This window comes from Cucumis melo, chromosome 9, assembly GCF_025177605.1.
Source record: "Cucumis melo cultivar AY chromosome 9, USDA_Cmelo_AY_1.0, whole genome shotgun sequence".
NCBI classification, from domain to species: domain Eukaryota; kingdom Viridiplantae; phylum Streptophyta; class Magnoliopsida; order Cucurbitales; family Cucurbitaceae; genus Cucumis; species Cucumis melo.
In genome coordinates, this window is record NC_066865.1 from 7,027,440 (window position 1) to 7,045,977 (window position 18,538).

At 32.6% G+C, this 18,538-nt stretch overlaps 1 protein-coding gene and 1 long non-coding RNA gene across 2 annotated transcripts; one reads left to right on the plus strand and one right to left on the minus strand.

Annotated features, from left to right (window-relative positions):
• LOC103503300 (TMV resistance protein N-like) lies at window positions 1-7,997 on the plus strand. Its single transcript, XM_008467437.3, has 5 exons — window positions 1-633; window positions 4,129-5,203; window positions 5,391-5,666; window positions 6,357-7,262; window positions 7,553-7,997. The coding sequence occupies exons 1-5, from the start codon at window positions 548-550 to the stop codon at window positions 7,571-7,573; spliced, it is 2,364 nt and encodes a 787-aa protein (XP_008465659.3). The 5' UTR covers window positions 1-547; the 3' UTR covers window positions 7,574-7,997.
• Window positions 7,998-9,187: 1,190 nt separating this feature from the next.
• On the minus strand, window positions 9,188-17,138 carry LOC107992205 (uncharacterized). Its single transcript, XR_001764713.2, has 3 exons — window positions 16,341-17,138; window positions 14,408-14,580; window positions 9,188-9,681 (listed from the first exon to the last, which is right to left on the minus strand). It is a non-coding gene; the product is annotated as an uncharacterized LOC107992205 (long non-coding RNA).
• Window positions 17,139-18,538: the final 1,400 nt, after the last annotated feature.

The following is an 18,538-nucleotide window of genomic DNA, read 5'->3' on the forward strand; positions in this document are numbered from 1 at the left end:
ATGAAAAAGAATATCCATTCCAAGTTTCTTCAACAACCATGAATCCACCTTCAACCTCACCAACTTCATCTTCTCCTCCAAACACATGCCAAGTCTTCATAAGTTTCGCCACCGCTGACAGTAAATTTGTTTCCGAATTGGCCAAAGAGTTTAGGAATATCAGGCTAAGGACTTTTATGAGCAGTGGTGATGATGGTGAGATTATACATGAAGATGCAATGAAAAAGTCAAGGCATTTTGTTGTTGTTCTAACAAAAGATTATGTCAATTCCATCAAGTGTTTGAGAGAGTTGAGCAGAATAATGGAATACAAAGATGAAGGTTATGAAGAAGTCATCCCTGTGTTTTACCAAGATCCATCTTGTTTGGTAAAGGAATTACAAGATTTTGGAAAGAGATTAGAAGATTACGAAGAAATCATAAAAGAAGAAGGATTGATTGAGTTCACCCACTGTTGGTTTCTGAAAACAGATTTAGCAAAAAGGCTTAACAAATCATTTAGCGAAAAGGAAGAGAACAAGTCAAACCTTCTGATGGAGGTTCCAAGATGGAAATTTGCTTTCCACCAAGATGGAAATTTGCTTTGGAAAGAATCAACAATTTGCCAAAATCAATATTTGTAGGAGAAGAAAGGTAAAGTCTCAAAAACCCATTAATTTATTAACTTTATGTCTTGTTTAATTTCTATTTTTTATTGTTCAAGCTAAGTTCAAAATTTTGTGAATATGTGTCGATAATTAACTTCTTGGACTGGGTTTTTATTGAATTAAGCTACAAAGGCTTGTTCATTTAGTTACTAGGGAATATTAGTAACCGTATGAAAAATCATTTCAGGGAAACAGTTTCTGGCATGCTTGTGGAATGATTTTTTAAGTATTTAAATAAGTGTTTAGGAAAACAAAAAATGTTTATATAGATATTTAGAAAGTCAATCCAAATGGACTTTTGAACTTACTTGGATTTTTGTTTGCATGTTTCTTGCTGGTGGTGTGTATAGAATCCAATGTTATTAATCCTTTGATAGTCATGTAGATTTTTAAATCTATTTACTATTTGGTTATATATTTTTACATTACATCAAAATTAACTTAAAATTATTAAAAGGAGTTTTCAAAAATAATAAAAATAATAAGAAAAATTGTTAAAAATGATAAATTTGACAAAATATTTATAAGATATAGAAAATTTTAGATTTTATCAATGATAAACATTGATATGCTTTAATCAGTCATATATTGATTGATAATAATAGAAATCTATCAATATTTATTATTGATAGAATCCAAAATTTTGTTATATATCGTAAATATTTTAGTTTATTTTATTATTTTAAATGTTATAGAAAACAAACTATTTACTTTTGAAAAAATTTACTAAAAGTTAAAAATTTATTAATTTTTTTGTATGAAACGTAAATATTTTATCTAATTTACTATTTTTGAAATTTTATATTATTAAAATTAGTATAGAATTAATTTGGGAGTTATTTTGTAATGGCCAAAATGGCTTTTGTTTGGGAATTGATGTTTATGAATGTTTGATAGGGGAATGGTTAAAAATGAGACACAATTCACAAAATATTTACATTTTGCCGTAAAATGGTGGGCAGTAGGTTTTTATTTTAGAAAAATCTAAAATAATAATTTAGAAGTTGTTTTCAGCCGTTAAATATGCTAATCCACCAAACCCCACTAAATTTGTTCCACTTAAATTGTTGTTTTCTAAAAAGTAAAAATTTTCTCATCACTTTTTATTACTTTTTTTAAATTCTTCATTTTTATAATTAAGAAATTATTATAAATAACAAGATGGTTAGAAAATATTTATATAATATAACAAAGCTTTCGACTCTATGAGTAATAAACATTAATAATATACCGTCTACTGATGCCTACAAAATTTTGCTATATATCAATGTCTATTATGTAAAATTTATAAATTTACTACATTTATAAATATTTTTATTTATTTTATTATATATTTGAAAATGTCAGTCCATACATTTAATCCTAAAACTACTTATAATCAAACACATTCATTCAAAATGATTTGTAGATACATGAACATAATTTTTAAGTTTGAAACAAATCATCAATATAGTTGCATGAAAACTAATTGTACAAAATCAATTATGTTTAAATCGTTTTTACCCGATAATTGGATTTAGGGTTAAAGAACAATTGTAAATTTTTAAAAAATGTTTATTTAATAATGAAAATTTTTCATAAATATAACAAATCAGTAAAATATTTATGGCTGGCATAACAAAGCGAGTTAGTTATTTTTTAAGTATTTTATATTTGTCCCTTTTATCGTCCTCCTTCTCTTTTTTCACTGTGATTTGATTTTTTTTCTTTCCATTGTCTTTTTTCTCTTCCTCTTCTTTCTCTTCCAAACTGTTATTTCGTTCAAAATCGTGTATCAAATATAAAATATCTATTTTTTAAAACTGTTATTTGGTTGTTCAAGATCGTGTATTAAATATAAAAGACTTGAAAAAATGACGTTTAGATTTGACTAAATTTAAACGATCGTTTACAAACAAAAAATAGTCAAATCTAAATTACAATCGTGTACAAAGAATCTTAAAAATCGTTTAGATTTGAGCAGTCAAATCCAAATGATCGTGTATCAAATGAATCTTAAAAAAAATCGTTTAGTCAAATCTAAATGATTGTGAGTCTGTCAACTTTTTTCGTTTTCGAAATTGTTTTATAAAGTATAAATATTTTACTACTTTGTTATATTTTGAATTGAAAAAGAGTCTTGTTTTTTCCTAATACTTTCGTAATATTTCTAACCAATCCATTGTTGTCTTTTTATCTTAAAATTTTCATATAAGACATGATCCACGACGGCCGATATAATATTAGCATTGGTTAACGTCTAACAAACTTTTCCACCCCTCCAATATAATAATCTAAATAAATAAATAATAATATTATTAATAATAAAGAATAATAAGTGGGGTTAAATTATTTGTCCATTTTCAGGTATTGACCACATTATTTTAACATAAGAACAAACATTTTCATTTTCTCGTGTTTTTTATATATAGTAATACAAGAAATATTGATGTTGATCCGAAAATACATACAAGTTGTCTATATGGAAATAAAAGGAAACTAAATCTTTTTTAATTAAGCATGTTGGTGTTGCGTGCAAGCATTGGTAGCCTCACCCCATTTTTCAGTGTCCTCTTCTATTTCTTTATTCGTTACTCATTTTCAAAATATGTTTACTGGTTGTCGCTCCCCAACCTACGATGACACTCATCTTTTATATATACTTTTTTCAAAATTATTTCACCTAAAATAATTCACATAACCTTGTGATTCACAATCATCGCCCTACCGTAGTATTTATGATTTGTACTTATTTCTTTGGTTTAACTTCTTTGAATGTTTGATTTTTAAAATATATTACAACGTGTAAAGTTGAGACCTATGATAATTAATGTATTGATAAAATGAGTTAGTTTAAAAGAAGGGTATAGTTATAATAGATAATAATTTTAGTAATATAATTATCAACTATATTGTCTTGCCTAACACATTACCTTTCAATAATCAAATGTGACTAAGGGTTTTGCTTAGATTATTTGTCAAAGAAAAAAGTATGTTTTTTTTTTTTTTCAGAAAGTCATTTTTATTTAAATGTTTCTTAAATGCCCATGTGTTTGGTAGTGTTTTATCCATGCAGGGTTATTTAGTATTTAGTTTGCTTTTACTCAAAAGTGTTTGTATTTATGTCTAAATATTTTGAAGTAATAATAAGCTCACATTGATGTACATAAAAATGCCTTTGCTATTCAAAATTATTTTTATCTTGTTTTCTTTTTATTCGTATGTAATTAGGGTGGCATATACCTACTCCCTCAATGCATTGATCTTGAATATTCAGTCGAATTATTTGTTTATGTAGTAGATCTTGCTTTGTCTTTTTAATATACAAAAATTGACATTGTTGATGATTGTTAGAATTACGATTTAAAATGGCTAAACTAAGCATACAACAAATATACTATTATTTTTGTAAGTTTTTGTAGCCATTTAAAACACGATCAAATTTGCATATTCACCATACTGACAACTAACACACTGGTACTAATTTGCTTTCAATATGCAGCCTTGAATCTGATGTCATAAAAGAAGTCACAGAAATCATCTATAAAGTCAAAGCATCTCCTAAACTGGTTGGAATCTCTCCTCCATTGCATCAAATGGATAACCTTCTTGACTTAGGCTCAAATGACATACGTTTTATTGGAATAGTTGGATTGGGTGGTATTGGTAAAACAACCATTGCTAAAGTTCTTTACGAGAAGCTTGAACATAAGTTTAGGTACTGTTGCTTTCTTAGGGATTTTGACCAAAAATTAGTCTCAATTCAAAAGAAACTACTTTTGAGACTATGTGGGAAATTTGACATAGTAATTAAGAATGAGGATCATGGAGCAAAGTTGATCAAGAAGTGTTTGAGGAACAAAAAGGTTTTGATTGTTCTTGATGGGGTTGATGAAAGAAGACAAATAGAAAAGTTAGTTGGATCAAGTCAGGATTGGTTTAGTCCAGGGAGTCGAATCATCATTACCACTAGAAATAGAAATCTTTGTTGTCAACCTAAGTATAAACATAAAATGTTGGAGTACAATGTTGAATTTCTCGATCACCACAATGCCTTCTCGCTCTTTTGCAATCATGCATTTGGAGAAAATCACGAGCCATTGGATGAGAATTTTAGGTATCTTGCTGAGGAGATGGTAAAAATGGTTGAAGGACATCCGTTAGCTTTGATTAAAATTGGATCCCATCTACATGGTAAAGATATAGACAAATGGGAAGAAAGTTTAGAGAAGGTTCATAAATTACTTTACAAATATCTTTTCTGTGAGGTATTCAGGACAAGTTATGAAGAATTAGATGATGAGAGCCAGCAAGTTTTTCTGGATTTGGCATGTTTCTTCAATAATGGGATGAGTATGGATAGAGCGATTGAAATACTTGAGAGTTTCGGTTATAGATCACCCTACAATAAGTTAAACTTGTTGACTCAAAGAAATTTAATTCAAGTTTCTCATGGAATGGTACAAATGCATACCTTGGTTCATTGTATGGGTCGAGGAATTGTACAAGGTGAGAGAGAAACTCAAAGTAGAATTTGGCTTCGAAAACATATCCGTCATATGTTTGGCAAAGAAAAGGTAAGAAACAATTATTAGCTTTGTTTCATTTTAGGTTACGTTTGGAAGTACATAAATATTAACTTTTGTTTTGATCAAAATCAATACTTTGAAGTTTGAATATCACTCTCAAACATACACAACGTACTCACGTACAGTTCATTGCTGTTTTCGTTCAAGTAATTATTATTCTTGTTTATCTTTTCAGGGATTAGAAGATGTTGAAGGAATAGTAGTTATGGACATGGAGGAAGAAGAATTAGTATTGGATGCGAAGTCATTTGCATATATGAACAAGTTGAAGTTATTAGAAATCAACAATGTGAGGGTTGATGAAGATATTCAATTTTTGTCAAATAAATTGGGAATTCTCAGGTGGAACGGATATCCTTCAAAGTATTTGCCCTCGACTTTTCAACCACAATCTCTGCTTGAATTGCACTTGCCCAATAGTAAAGTTGTGCGACTTTGGGAGGGAAGAAAGGTACGTACATATATATACATAATTAATTATATAGTTTAATTGATTACTGTTTGACACCCTCTACGGCTCTACCTATATATATCATTAAAAATGCCAACACTTCCTAACTATTTAGTGAAAACTAACGTTTTTAAAAGTATAGGCCATCTGGATATCAATCCGCTAAATTGAAATAAAACATAAACTTCGATCATAAAAATGAAACATCTTGTAAGAGAAATTAAATTGAAATAAAAACTTAAAACTGCACTAAAATTTGAATATTTTGAAATTTAGAAACTGAGACAAGAAAGGTACTTTTGTTTGCTCTTATATTTTTGTAATTGCAATAAGTAGTGATTTTAGAGCTAATAATCGAGTGTATGAAAATACTTTTAAAAAGTTACAAATATAGCAAAATTTATTAAGGATCAATTAGATCGAATATATGGTTTTGTCTGAAATCTCGTGGCAATATCTATGAAACAAATAGGGACATTGTTCTAAGTGATACACTTTGTATCTACGATAGAATCCTATCAAATGATAGATTATATAGTTGATAGGTTCTTATTAATGATATAATCAAAAAGGCTAAATCTAAATTATACTTGATTAATTTTCAACTATTTTTTTTTTTTTATTTTTTAGGGTAAGAATTTGAGAAGTAGAATGATATCTAATAGGATGTTGTGGACTTGTTTTTGACAGGAATTTATTTGGTTGAAAGAGATTGATGTGAGTGGATCAGAGAATTTGGTTGAGACCCCTGATTTCTCAAAGCTTCCAAATCTCCAAAGGTTGATATTAAGGAACTGTGCAAGATTGTGTGTCATTCATCCTTCCATTACTACTCTCAACCCTCTTGTTTTAGTTGATATGTCAAATTGTGTCAATCTCAAAACATTTCCATCTAAACTAATAACTTGCAAAAGACTCCAAACGTTGGTTCTTTCCAATTCAGGCCTTAAATCTTTCCCAAAGGTTGAAAAACCAACCAAATCTTTAACTCAACTTCACCTTGATGGAACTCTTATACAAGACCTTCCTTCATCATTTGGACTTCTAACTCACTTAACTTTATTGAACCTAAGGGATTGTACTAAGCTATCAAGTCTTCCAACATCAATTTGTAAACTGATATTACTTCAAACTCTCAATTTGAATGGCTGCAAAAACCTTCACCAAATTCCTTTCACTTTGGGGACAATACAATCTCTTACCATGCTTGACATTGGGGGAACATTTATAGATCAAGCACCAGATGCTATCATTTGTTTAAGGAGTCTTGAAACTTTGAATTGTGAAAGGCTATCAAGAAATATTTGGTGGTCATTGAGTAATTTGGTTGGGAGTACTAATGGTCTTTTGCCTATTAGAGATTTGAATCTAAGTGATTGCAATCTTGTGGACGAAGATATTCCTGATGATATCAAATGTCTTTATTTATTGGAAATTCTTGATCTTAGCAAGAATTCTTTTGTAAGGCTCAAACAAAGTCTCACTCAACTTACTAACTTAAAAGCATTGTACTTGAATGATTGCTTTAACATTCAGCCACAACTATTGCCAAAGCTTCCAACAAGTTTGCAATATGTGGGAGGACAAAACTCGAAGGTAATTCGTGTATCCTTAATCTTCATCTTTTTTTATTATTACCACTATTATATTGTTTTAAATAAATTCTCTCTTCAGAGCAGCGTTGATATAATACTAAATTTGTCTCACTCATCATCTTAAATTTTTTTAGTACATTTTACGATGCTTATAAGTTATATGCGTATAGTTTTGAGAAGAAATTTCTTGTTACCTATTACATTACCTGTCAACTTAAGCTTTTGGGTCGAGGGAAAGCAACCATACTTACAATTTTTCAACATTAATTGTGTTCCCTTTTTTTTTTTCAGGTTCTTATGAAAGCAAATTAATCAACATCCCCATAGTCAAGTCCTCAGAAGACGGTCACCAAAATTGAAAACGTTGATGAGATTGAAGAAGAGAATAGGTGAAGCACATTACAGAATAATTAATACACAAATTACTTCTTTCATCATTTCCATAATGTTTCAATATTTAGAATTAACATTATAATTCTAAATATTGAAATATTGTAGAAGTGATGAAAGAAGAAGTAATTCGAGAATAGTGCAGCCTGAAGAAGTAGCTTGATAATATTAAGGCCAGCAAAATGGGAAAGCAAATATCATAATTGAGTACTCCAAAATTAAAAGTGCTAACTTGCTCTTATGTAATTAATATGCATTTGGATATCTTGACAATCTCAAGATAAGAATGAACTCTGTACAGCTTTAATATTGATTGTGAAAAAAGGCTGGAAGACTTCTATTTGCTCTAATATTGATTGGAAGACTTGTATTTGGTTTAATATTGATTGGATCCGCTTTGCGTAATAAAGAAGTAGCTATATGGAAAGAAACGATAAGGACTCTATAAAAGAATTAGAGCTAAAATTACCTCTAGAACAAGTTCACTCTACAGCCCCAACTAATTCATCTCTCTTAGTTAGCAAAATGGAAAAATAATTCATTTTTGTTAAAACAATAAAACTGTATTTTTCTGTTATTCAGAGATGATAAGAAAAATCTGAGTGAATATTGTACTGGAGAGAGCTCTTGAAGAAAGAAATAGAAAACTCATACCTTGGAGTGGATGTAGCCAGGTGATTTCTCACCGAACCATTATTTATCACATTGTTTTTCTCCTTCTCCTCTTCATGATTTTCACATTGAATGCTTTCATTTCTTTTATTTTGTTCATGAAATTTACACTTGAAGCTTTATAGAAATGATGAATAACGAGACGAAAGTAGGGAGAGTTTTTCTTGAATGATTTTTCGTACTCTGTATTTGTGAAAAATGGAAGGCTGGAAAGATACAAAGGGGGTAAGATTTTACCTCTTGTCTGACGAAGGAGATGTGATAGTCTAAGGTTCTTTCATGCCAACTACCAAAATTTGAGTTTTTGGTCACTTTAGTAAGTTGGGATCAGTTCTTTATTAAGCTTTAAAGGCCCATTCTTTCTGCAACCCGTATCAGAGCTTGGTGAACCAAGAAACCTTCTAGAACTATCTCAAGAATTTGTCCAAAGATTTTTCTTCTTTCAGATAGTCATTAATGGTTTCAACAAAGTATGAAATTGATAAATTCACAAGCACAGGGGAATTTACCTTGTGGGCAAAGAAAATTAAAGCAATTTTGACAGCACAGAAGGAAGCAAAAGCTGTTGAAGATGCTAAAAAACTTCCTGCAACAGTCACAAATGATCAAAAACAAACCATGGAAGATGTAGCATGTACAACATTGATATTGAACAGTTTAGACAATGCACTTCGACAAGTAATTGATGAGATAACAGACAGAAGTTTCAAAGAAACTACACTTGTTATATGACAAGAAAGATCTCCACAACAAAATTTACATTCGATAGACTGTTTTCTTTTAATATCAATTCATCCGTCTCTAGATGAGAATTTAAATGAATTTAAAAAGCTCACAAATGCTTTCAATCAATTCGGCGACAAATTAGGAGCTGAAAGTGAAGCTGCATTTTGATAAATTCAATACATGACTCTTAAAGAAGCTAGATCAGCCATGAAATATAGGAGAGACAATATGTCGCACCCCTTCCGGACAGACTCCCTTCTAAGATATGACATGAAGCCAACAAATATTGCTCCTCTCAACAACACCTGCTAACTCTAACTTAGCTACTAACACTAACTTGATGGAAAACAACTCAAAAGACATACATAATACTCACGATATAATTTAACTCAATAGTGCAATCGATAACAACATAACATACTCGGGTTCTAACTCACAGTAACTCAATACAACTCCGCGTAAATAAGAGGGTTTAACAGACATCCAATAATCATTCCCGAAACCTCTTACAACATATACATATATGTACAAATCAAAATGCATGTTTAGAGTGTATGACATGCAACAATAGAAACTAGAACTCAATAGTAGACAAATACTGGTAGATCAGGCTATGGGATCACAATCTCTACCTGAAAAGAGTAAAACATTTTGAAAACGTGAGCTAATGACCTATGAGTAACTAACTTAAAAACTTCTACTTTGAAAGCAATTCAATAAGAAATTTTTGTCAAAGCAATTCTTTTTTAAAAAAAACAAACTAGCGTGACTACTTATAAACTTTCTTAGCATCTAGCCACGTTGTAGTACAGCATGCTCAGTATTCCCAACGTCCTTGCCGTAGTGGCTCATGCTCGACCGACAATCTCAAGAACATTGTTGTTGGAGTAAACTCAACACCAACAACGGAATAATCTCTATGTGCATACATAATATACTAGCCTCGAGCTCCGCTAACTTAGTCATGCTACTAGAGAAATTGTTATAAACTCATAGAAACTTTAAAACATGCTTTGCTTTAAACATACTTGGTTAAATCTCAAATTTATCTCAAACTCAAGTTTAACTCAGCACTCATGCTTAAATGCTTGAAATCTTAGCTTTGAACTCATGCTTTGCATTTGCTTAGAAACTCTCTTGCTTTTAAACTCAAGCTCATGCTTGTAACAAGATCTTAGACTTTAACTTAACTTATGCTTTGTGAATAATTTTAACAAAATCATTAAGTAAAACATACTTAATAACTCAAAAGCATGCTCAAGATATTCTACTCGAAATTCATGCTATGAATCATCATTTAAACTCATTTTGTCACTTACGGATTGAAGCTAGAATCCTTGAGTTTATAGATTTTTCCTGTGAGGCTCTGATCCAAGGAAAGGAGTTTTTGTCAAAGATGATCCTTGCTAGGAAGTTGTCTAGGAAAGCATGGGACATTTTGCAAGGAAAAATGACGCGAAAAGAGATGGCAATAAGAATAGATGGCAAGAAAGAGGCACACGTCGAATGCCAAGAGTTAGGCGTTCTGTCTGATAATGCTAGAAGAAGAGTCTACACCTAAGGAAGTGGAGGCGAGGAAGTGTTTTGTCATGATGACTTGACCACTCGCAAGGGAAATGAATGTCTTTTGCTTCTCGAGAAGATAGAAGCGTCAGACGATTAAAGAGTTTGACTTTCCAAGAAGATAAGGTGTGCTTCTCGAGAGAATGTCCAATCGCCGCTAATTGATAGCTTACGTGACGAGTCTGAGTTGGCTGGATGGCACGCCGAATTAAGTAAGGTGACAAGTGTACAGTGGGAAGTGACCCTTAAGTGTGGGAAACCACTATAAATAGGACAAAAGCCCAAAAGGGAAATATCGTTCAAGAGTAATAGATTTCTAAAGAGTCAAGAAGAAACCCGAATGTTGAACGACTGGTCAAGAAAACCACTAGATGAAAGGAATCCAATAGCAAAAAAGGAAGAAGTGGAGGCCAAGTAATTCTATGGGTGATCCTTATGAATGAGGAGAGTGACAAGATGAACTATATGTTTTATTGTGAATGCTACATTATTTACACTATTTCGTTTTACAAGTATTATTGAAAGTAATAAATGTGATTTACAAGCGCGTTACCAATGATTGATTACCCTTTTATGAATGATCAAGTGTACTTTATGAACCCTATTTCTGTGAATGATAAAATTCATTTTATGAACGTTTTCTAAAAATAAGCGTGAGTTATGAATGTTCTCCAACAAAAGGTTGAATGTTTTCCATGAAAATGAGTATTCTTTGGAAGGTAATAAAGCGTGATTTATAAACGGTTGTGAATGGTTGATCGATTTCTAGTATGATTTTTAAACTATATACTGTTATGATTTTCATTCTGGATGTGTTTATAAGATGTTTCACTAATTTGTGACAATCCGTGTTAAAGGTAAGCAGTAAGTCGTTACTCCCTTGATTGTTATCTATGGTAAAATGCTCCCTATGCTTAAATTCGCATTACGAAAAAAATGTTTAATGAGTAATCCTTCATAAATAGTGTTGTTATGTTTGTAAGTTACATATGTGATGGATGTACTCTATTGTTAATTGGCGTGTGGGTATTCTGTCTTTGATGGTTACTTTATAATATCGTCGTTATTGTGACATGGTATGAGGGGAGCAGCTAGAAAGCTAACCCATCCTTGATTGTAGTAATGGAATGATGTAAGAAAGTGAGATCAATTGTAAGATGCGGGTGAAAAATCCTAAGGAACTCGCATGATGCTGGTGACTTACGAGTCCCAAATCTCGGCGTAAGGAGAGTACCAGGTTCCAGTGTTGCACATAAATGGTGAGAGGATCTAAGAGTGTGGTGCCAGTGGCATGAGTTTTACTAGTGATTAATGGCTATACACGATGAGACTTATACGATGCAGTTTAACCTTATAGTTGTTAATTTTGCTGTAAGGTTTTCTCAAACCCCTCCCTCTTTAAGTCGGATTGACTTACGTTTTAAGTTTTCCTCTCCCCAAGTTGTTATATATTGAAGCTAAGCAAAGGATTGACTTCGAGCGTTAGCCCAGTTAAAGAGGAAAGGTAGAGTTACTTTGTAGTCTCATGGCGTGCTAGCCATGGAATCTCATCATGTGTTTAAGGAGCTGATTGGTAAGCGAATTGCTCCTTAATGTGGAAGACTCCAGCTCAGACCATAGAACGGTTGTCCAATGTGGGGCTGAAGAAGGAGTGTGAAGGAACTAAGCTAGGGAAATGAAGCTCTAAAGATTTTCCTTAAGTTGAATTGTTGGCAACTCCAAGAGGAGGATGAGATTGGAGTTATTATGCTCCTGAACACCTCCCTGCAGAGAGCATCATTAGGTCGTGGATGAAGGAAGGAAGGTGTGATGAACCTTGGTGGAAAGAAGAAGGTAAAGTAAAGTTGGTTTATTTTACGTAAAGTAAAGTTGTAAAGTTGTAAATTTGTACTTTTGTAATCATTAAGTTAATAAAGAGAGAGCTTTATGTTATTTTCGCTTTGTTATTTCCTTAGTGTTTCCGCTACAAAATATGTGGAAATCTCTAAGGCTCACAACGTAGAGCTTCGCAAAAAGACAAAAGGAAGAGTTATTCCGCTCACTAGGTGTTCGGCGTGCTATCTCGTGTAAGGGGTGCATTGAATGTCTAGGCGACACACCCTTCAAATGGTCGCATGGAGTGACATTTGGGGTAGGACGTGACATGTTCAATCTCTTATTAACTTGAAAATCAAAACCGTAATCTGATGGTTACTCCCAACCAAAATTTTAAACTCATTTAGGGTATTACTTGAAAATAAACCCCTTAATTGACTTATTTCTCCCATAATATTATATCTAGAGTTCCGACCATCTTAATAATATCAATTAGGACTAATAACTTGTAGAAATATAAGTTATTATGGCTTTTAGGTAAAACAAAGGAATCAAAACGTAATGTAAAGGACCAAAATGTGTAGCTTTTGTTAGTTTTAGAGAACGCAACTTACATAAGTCACTACACCTTACTAACTATGAGTGTTTTAAACCGCATGATGATGAGGACTTAGCGATAAGAAGCTGCTTGGCTATCCAAATCGTTAGGCGTTCTGAAAACAATTCATAATGCATGGTGATTTGCTAAAAGACCAAAGTGTTAGTTCGAGTTGATGTGACATGAAAATGACTACTTTCTGCGTTGACATTTGCAGAGGATAAGAACAATTGTGCAGCAGGACATGATTATTTAACCACGAAAATATGCCAATAAATATCTTCAACTCCATCATGTAAATCGGGGGCCGGTGGAAGGGAAGTTTTAGAACCCTTCCTCATTCTATAGAAGTTTCCCTACCTTCATCTCTTCTTCATCAACTTATGGGTGAGAGCTTAGAGAGAGAAGCTCACAAACCATTTCCCTAACTTGTAAAAGAGCCAAGGAATGCATATCAACGCATTCTGCAGCTTAACATCCTTCTCGACTTTCCATTTTTGCATCTATTAATTTATTGTTTGAATGTTATTATTCACATGGTCGAGAGGCCTGCATTAATCAATAAAATGCATATTTTTCATCACTGTCATTTTCTCACTTCTTTACTATTCATCATCTTGTTGAAGTGTTATAAGTAGTTTAGTTAAGTCTCTGTGTTATGAACTTGATAAGGGTTCTATTTTTTTTATAAGACTCATTGTGTTTAGGTTGAACTCAATCTCAACGCCTAATTCTCTTTGAGAGAAGGAATCAAGCACTAGTCAGAGATGAAATATAAACAAGTGCAGAAAGGAGTTGTACAAACGAACTTCATTCTAGCGCTTTGTGTCCCGAAAGGAGAACACGTGTGGCATTTAGGCCCTGAAATGTTGTTTGACTTAATTAGAGACAAAATATGATGCTTATAAGTAAGGAAACCTAGATATATATCGCATAACTTATTTTCATCATTTATGTCCCGAAAGACGAAGAAATATGATATTTAGGCACCGAGAGGTTGCCCGCCTTAATTAGAAGATGATTAATTGATATATATCGCATCAAAGCATCTTGCATTGGTTAAATTGCCTACAACACGTAGACTTTCCTACACCTTTCTCGAATGCAAGTTAGTTCGCATTCCATAATCCTTCAATTCCATCTTCTACAGAACCCTTAGTATAAATAATAGGATTAGCATACATTTACATTTATACTGTATAGATTTATACCGCTTGAAATTAGAAGTAGGCGTTATAGCTAAGGTTCATAAGAAATTTCCTATGTTTGACCCTGGCTTACCCAGGAAACCTCCCGCTTCCCTTAAACTTGGGCAAGTGAGAGGATAACTTGTACTCAATACAGACTAAGTAGAAATAGCTATGCATGGATAGGATGTGTACCTTTTATACCATGATCCTCACCTAGAGACATAGTTAGCACATTTTATTGCATAACCATGTCTCCTCGCGTAGCCTAGTCGCAGATATAGAACCTTACATGAGAAATCAATGAAATTATTATTAAACAGATGAAGATGCGGTAATCAAATTGCGTGTTCAATCTCGCATTAGATCTACGGAGAGGAAAACATAAAACCATTTCAGCAAGGAACCAAAATGCTTAAGCACACTTAAATTAACCTTAAAAGTACAAAATTAACTATATTTTTTATTGTCAAACATCAAAGTCAACTGTTTTCACTTTTTATGACAGACAAATAATGGTAAGAGGTCATCTTCAACCTCCAACCTTAAAAAGTTTCCAGATTCTAGCCAACTTTTTCGTTGACACTCCGACCACCAAAAACCTCATTTCGTGCCAAAATTAATTAAATTAACCTATGTAAACCAATTACCAATAATTAAAACAAGTTTACCTCAAAGTTTAGGTGTTAACACTCTAAAACTCCTTGAATCAACAAAACATCCCACTATGTACCCTTTTTTTTTTTGGCAGTAGAAAACATACATAAGAACATGTTTATTTTCCTTATTTCTTAACCAAATTATCCCAAATGTCTTTCATAAAACTCATAAGAAACCTCTTAACTAACTAATTTGAGAATTTTTTAGCTTTACAAATTGCTTGGACTGATCAAAATTATTACATTTTATCTAAAAACTCATCAATGGCCTTGGTGCAACTTACTTTCCTTCAAACTTTTTTTGTCCAACCTATATTTTTTTTAACCTTAGCAACCTATTCTTAGAAAATTTTTCCCCAAATGAACCTCTCTCTTGAATTAAATATTAAATTTCAATTATATTTAAGGGGAAAAAAAAGAAGAAAACAAAGCTAGCCTTTACATAGTATATCCAATTAATCAGTCGTCAATCCTTGAAATGTAATGAACTTGAGTTGAAGATTGAGTGAAAGAAATTTAGAGGAGGTGAGTCACTCTACTCCAAAAGGAAGAACTTCTCAAAGAAAACTAAATTTGATAGAAACTAGAGGAATCAACAAAATAAACCATCTTTGAAGTGTGATAACTTGAAGAAATAACAGTAATTATAGTCTTTTAGAGAGAATAATGAGACCAAAATGTATAAGAAATATGTTAAAATGCGTAGCTTATGTTGTAAATTCATAAATATTTGGAAATACACTTTACATAAGCTTTCATGCCTCTTTCACCCTATTTTTAGTGTCATAACGCATGATTATGAACAAAAGAATAACCTAGTGAATCACAGAGAAACTCGTGCAAATACTAGACGAAGAGGCCAAACCAGTCAGCGAGAAGAGGTTTGCTAGAAAACAAAAGAGGTAGTTGGAGTTGATGTGACTTGACACATAGGCAGCTTTCAGTACTGACATGCTTAGAAGATTAGATTTTCTGCCTAAATCTGCTTATATAAAGGACTCCGTCGCCATCAAGAAAATAGGCCGATTGTGTAAAGAGCCAAATGTCCATGAACCAGCCAAAAAGGCTTGAATAGGCCAAGTAACAACCTGAATGGGTTGAACTTTAGAGAGTGGTGGAAAGGAAGTCTTTCCACCACATGTAAAGTTTTTCTTCATCTTCTTCGGTCAGTCTAAGAGTGAAAACTTGAAGTTTGAGTGAATAAAATTTCATTCCATACTTTTCCTAACTTATAATGTCATTTCTATTCTTTCCATTCTTTGTATTTCTTTGTAGTGTATTTGTTCATATTGTACAATGGTAGAAGGCCTATATTCTTTAATACATTGCATATTTATACCAGTTTCAATCTTTCATTCTTTACATGCTCATCTATCTTTGTGTTACTTGTGGTTTAAGTCTTATGATAAATTCTTGATAAGAATGTTAGCTTATATTTCTTATCGCGTTTGCTAAGCTATTTTCATCACCTGGCCAATATATATTGCCAACTACAGGACATGGCTAATGCGCGCAATGAGGAGTTTGGAGACAAACTCTACCTTGGCGAGATGACTTCCATCATTTGTATCCTGAAAGGAGAACAAGTGTGGGTATTAGGCGTCGAGAGGTTCTCATCCTTAAACGCGAAGCTCTATAAGACTTGTAATGAAGTGTTCTAGATATAACTTGAGTTATATCGCATTTAAAGACACCGAGAGGTGAGCAAGTGCGGCATTTAAAGATACTGAGAGGTGTTCACCTTAATCACAAGCACATTAACTAAGTTATATCGCATCAAGGATCTTTTATTGCTTAATCATCTAGTAATGCATAGACTTTCCTTCACCCCCTTCTTTTATGCAAGTTAGTTCACAACTCCATCTGGCATCTATCTTAATTTTTCTTTACAGATTCTTTAGTGTAGATAAGTAGATATAGCTCAAACTTACATTCTTTCACACTATATAGTTTATTCTTTTATACTGCCTAAATGCTTAGTGAATCCTATAACTAAGCTTTGATATCAATTCTCTGTGTTCGACTTTGGATCACCCAGATAGATCTATTGTTTCGCTTACACTTGGACAAGCAATAGAAAAACTTGTACACGATGAGGACTTAGAAGTTATGTGATGAATAGAAACATTGGGAGCATTTTACGTGCAATGATGATGTATAAACGCATAATGGAGAGATTCATAAGAAGCATTTTGCATGCAATGATCATGTATGAACGCATAATGAAGAGATTCATAAGGAGCATTTTGCATGCAATGATCTTGAATCAATGACACATTATTTTCAAGTCGGATCATCAATGTTGCTTAGAATTAAGATAATGCATGCACGACACTGCATTTTACCTCACTAAGTCCGTGGAGTTAACCAACTAGATTAAGTTGTAGGCACGGTTGAGTAGGATTGACTCAATAAGCATTGACCCCAAACACAATTCAAACTTTCATTTGCCAAAGAAGAACGCTTCAAAGAAATTGCCCTAAAATAGGGAAGCCATATAGAAGAGATTCAAGAAGACAGCAAGATCACACCAGATATGACAGAAACAGAAATGACTTAAGAAGACCAAGAGAACAAGGGAGGTAATTTTATTGTGAGTGAAAATGCCCTAAGTATTCTAAATTCTAGCACCAACTCGATCAAAATCCATGGAAAATAATGTTGAGGGAAAGGCAGACTGGGTCATGGACTCAAGGTGTACTTATCATATAACTTCTAAGAAAGAATGGTTTGTAAACTACAAGCCATGAGAAAGAGGCTCAGTCTACATAGTGGATGACCATAAATGTGAAATTGTGGGGATTGGTTATATATGCCTGAAGCTTGAGGATAACAAAGAGATAGTTAAGATAAGTGCCTAAGCTTAGAAGGAACTTAATCTCAATATGCTAGCTGATCAAGATTGTTACTATAGCAACTTAATTCCTTATACCAAGTTGAGGTCATTCCTTAAAACAAATAATGATTCTGCATTTAAAAGAAAAATAGGAAAACAACTAAACATTTTGTAAATGACTTCAAACATATGTCCATAAATCATGATTTGATAAAGTAGGAAACATACTATGTAAACATAATCCTAGTTTGGGCCCTATAAAATTTTAAAGAAAACAACATAAAATAATTAACGAGTTCAAATAAAATACTTAAAGTCAAATACTGAAAATGTAAAGTGGAAGCAAAATTGAATCCCCATATGGCGTATCACCAGTCCTTCTTGTTGCTCGCCAGCTTTCTCTTACCTCTACGTTTACCTAAAATATTAAACATATAAAAGAGTTAATATAAACATATACTCAGCAAGGAACCCACTACTGGTCCAGCTAGGTGTTTGTTAACTTTCCATTAGGATCCGGTTAGAAGGTACCAAAAATTATCATGTGCCTGATGAAACACACGAAATCTAGTGATCCTGAAGGAACACTCTCATCAGTCGGTGAACCCGAAGGAACAACTAGTGATCCTCAAACAGCTCTTATGTCATCCTCTCATTTCCATGTAGCATATTCAACTTTGTGGTTTCACAAAAGGACTTTAACTAGTGCAATTCCTCTATTACGAAGCAGTTTGACCTCTTTTGCCTAAATCTTAACTGGTTGCTCCTCATAGCTCAAGTTCTCAGTAATTTGCAATAGCTCATAATCAACTATATGTGTTGGATCTATTA

Excerpts from the sequence above, each read along its gene's own strand:
- LOC103503300 (XM_008467437.3), top strand. The coding sequence starts at position 548 with ATGGAAATTTGCTTTCCACCAAGATGGAAATTTGCTTTGGAAAGAATC. Across the intron at positions 5,204-5,390 it reads ATATGTTTGGCAAAGAAAAG|GGATTAGAAGATGTTGAAGG; the intron begins GTAAGAAACAAT and ends TTATCTTTTCAG. Across the intron at positions 7,263-7,552 it reads TGGGAGGACAAAACTCGAAG|GTTCTTATGAAAGCAAATTA; the intron begins GTAATTCGTGTA and ends TTTTTTTTTCAG.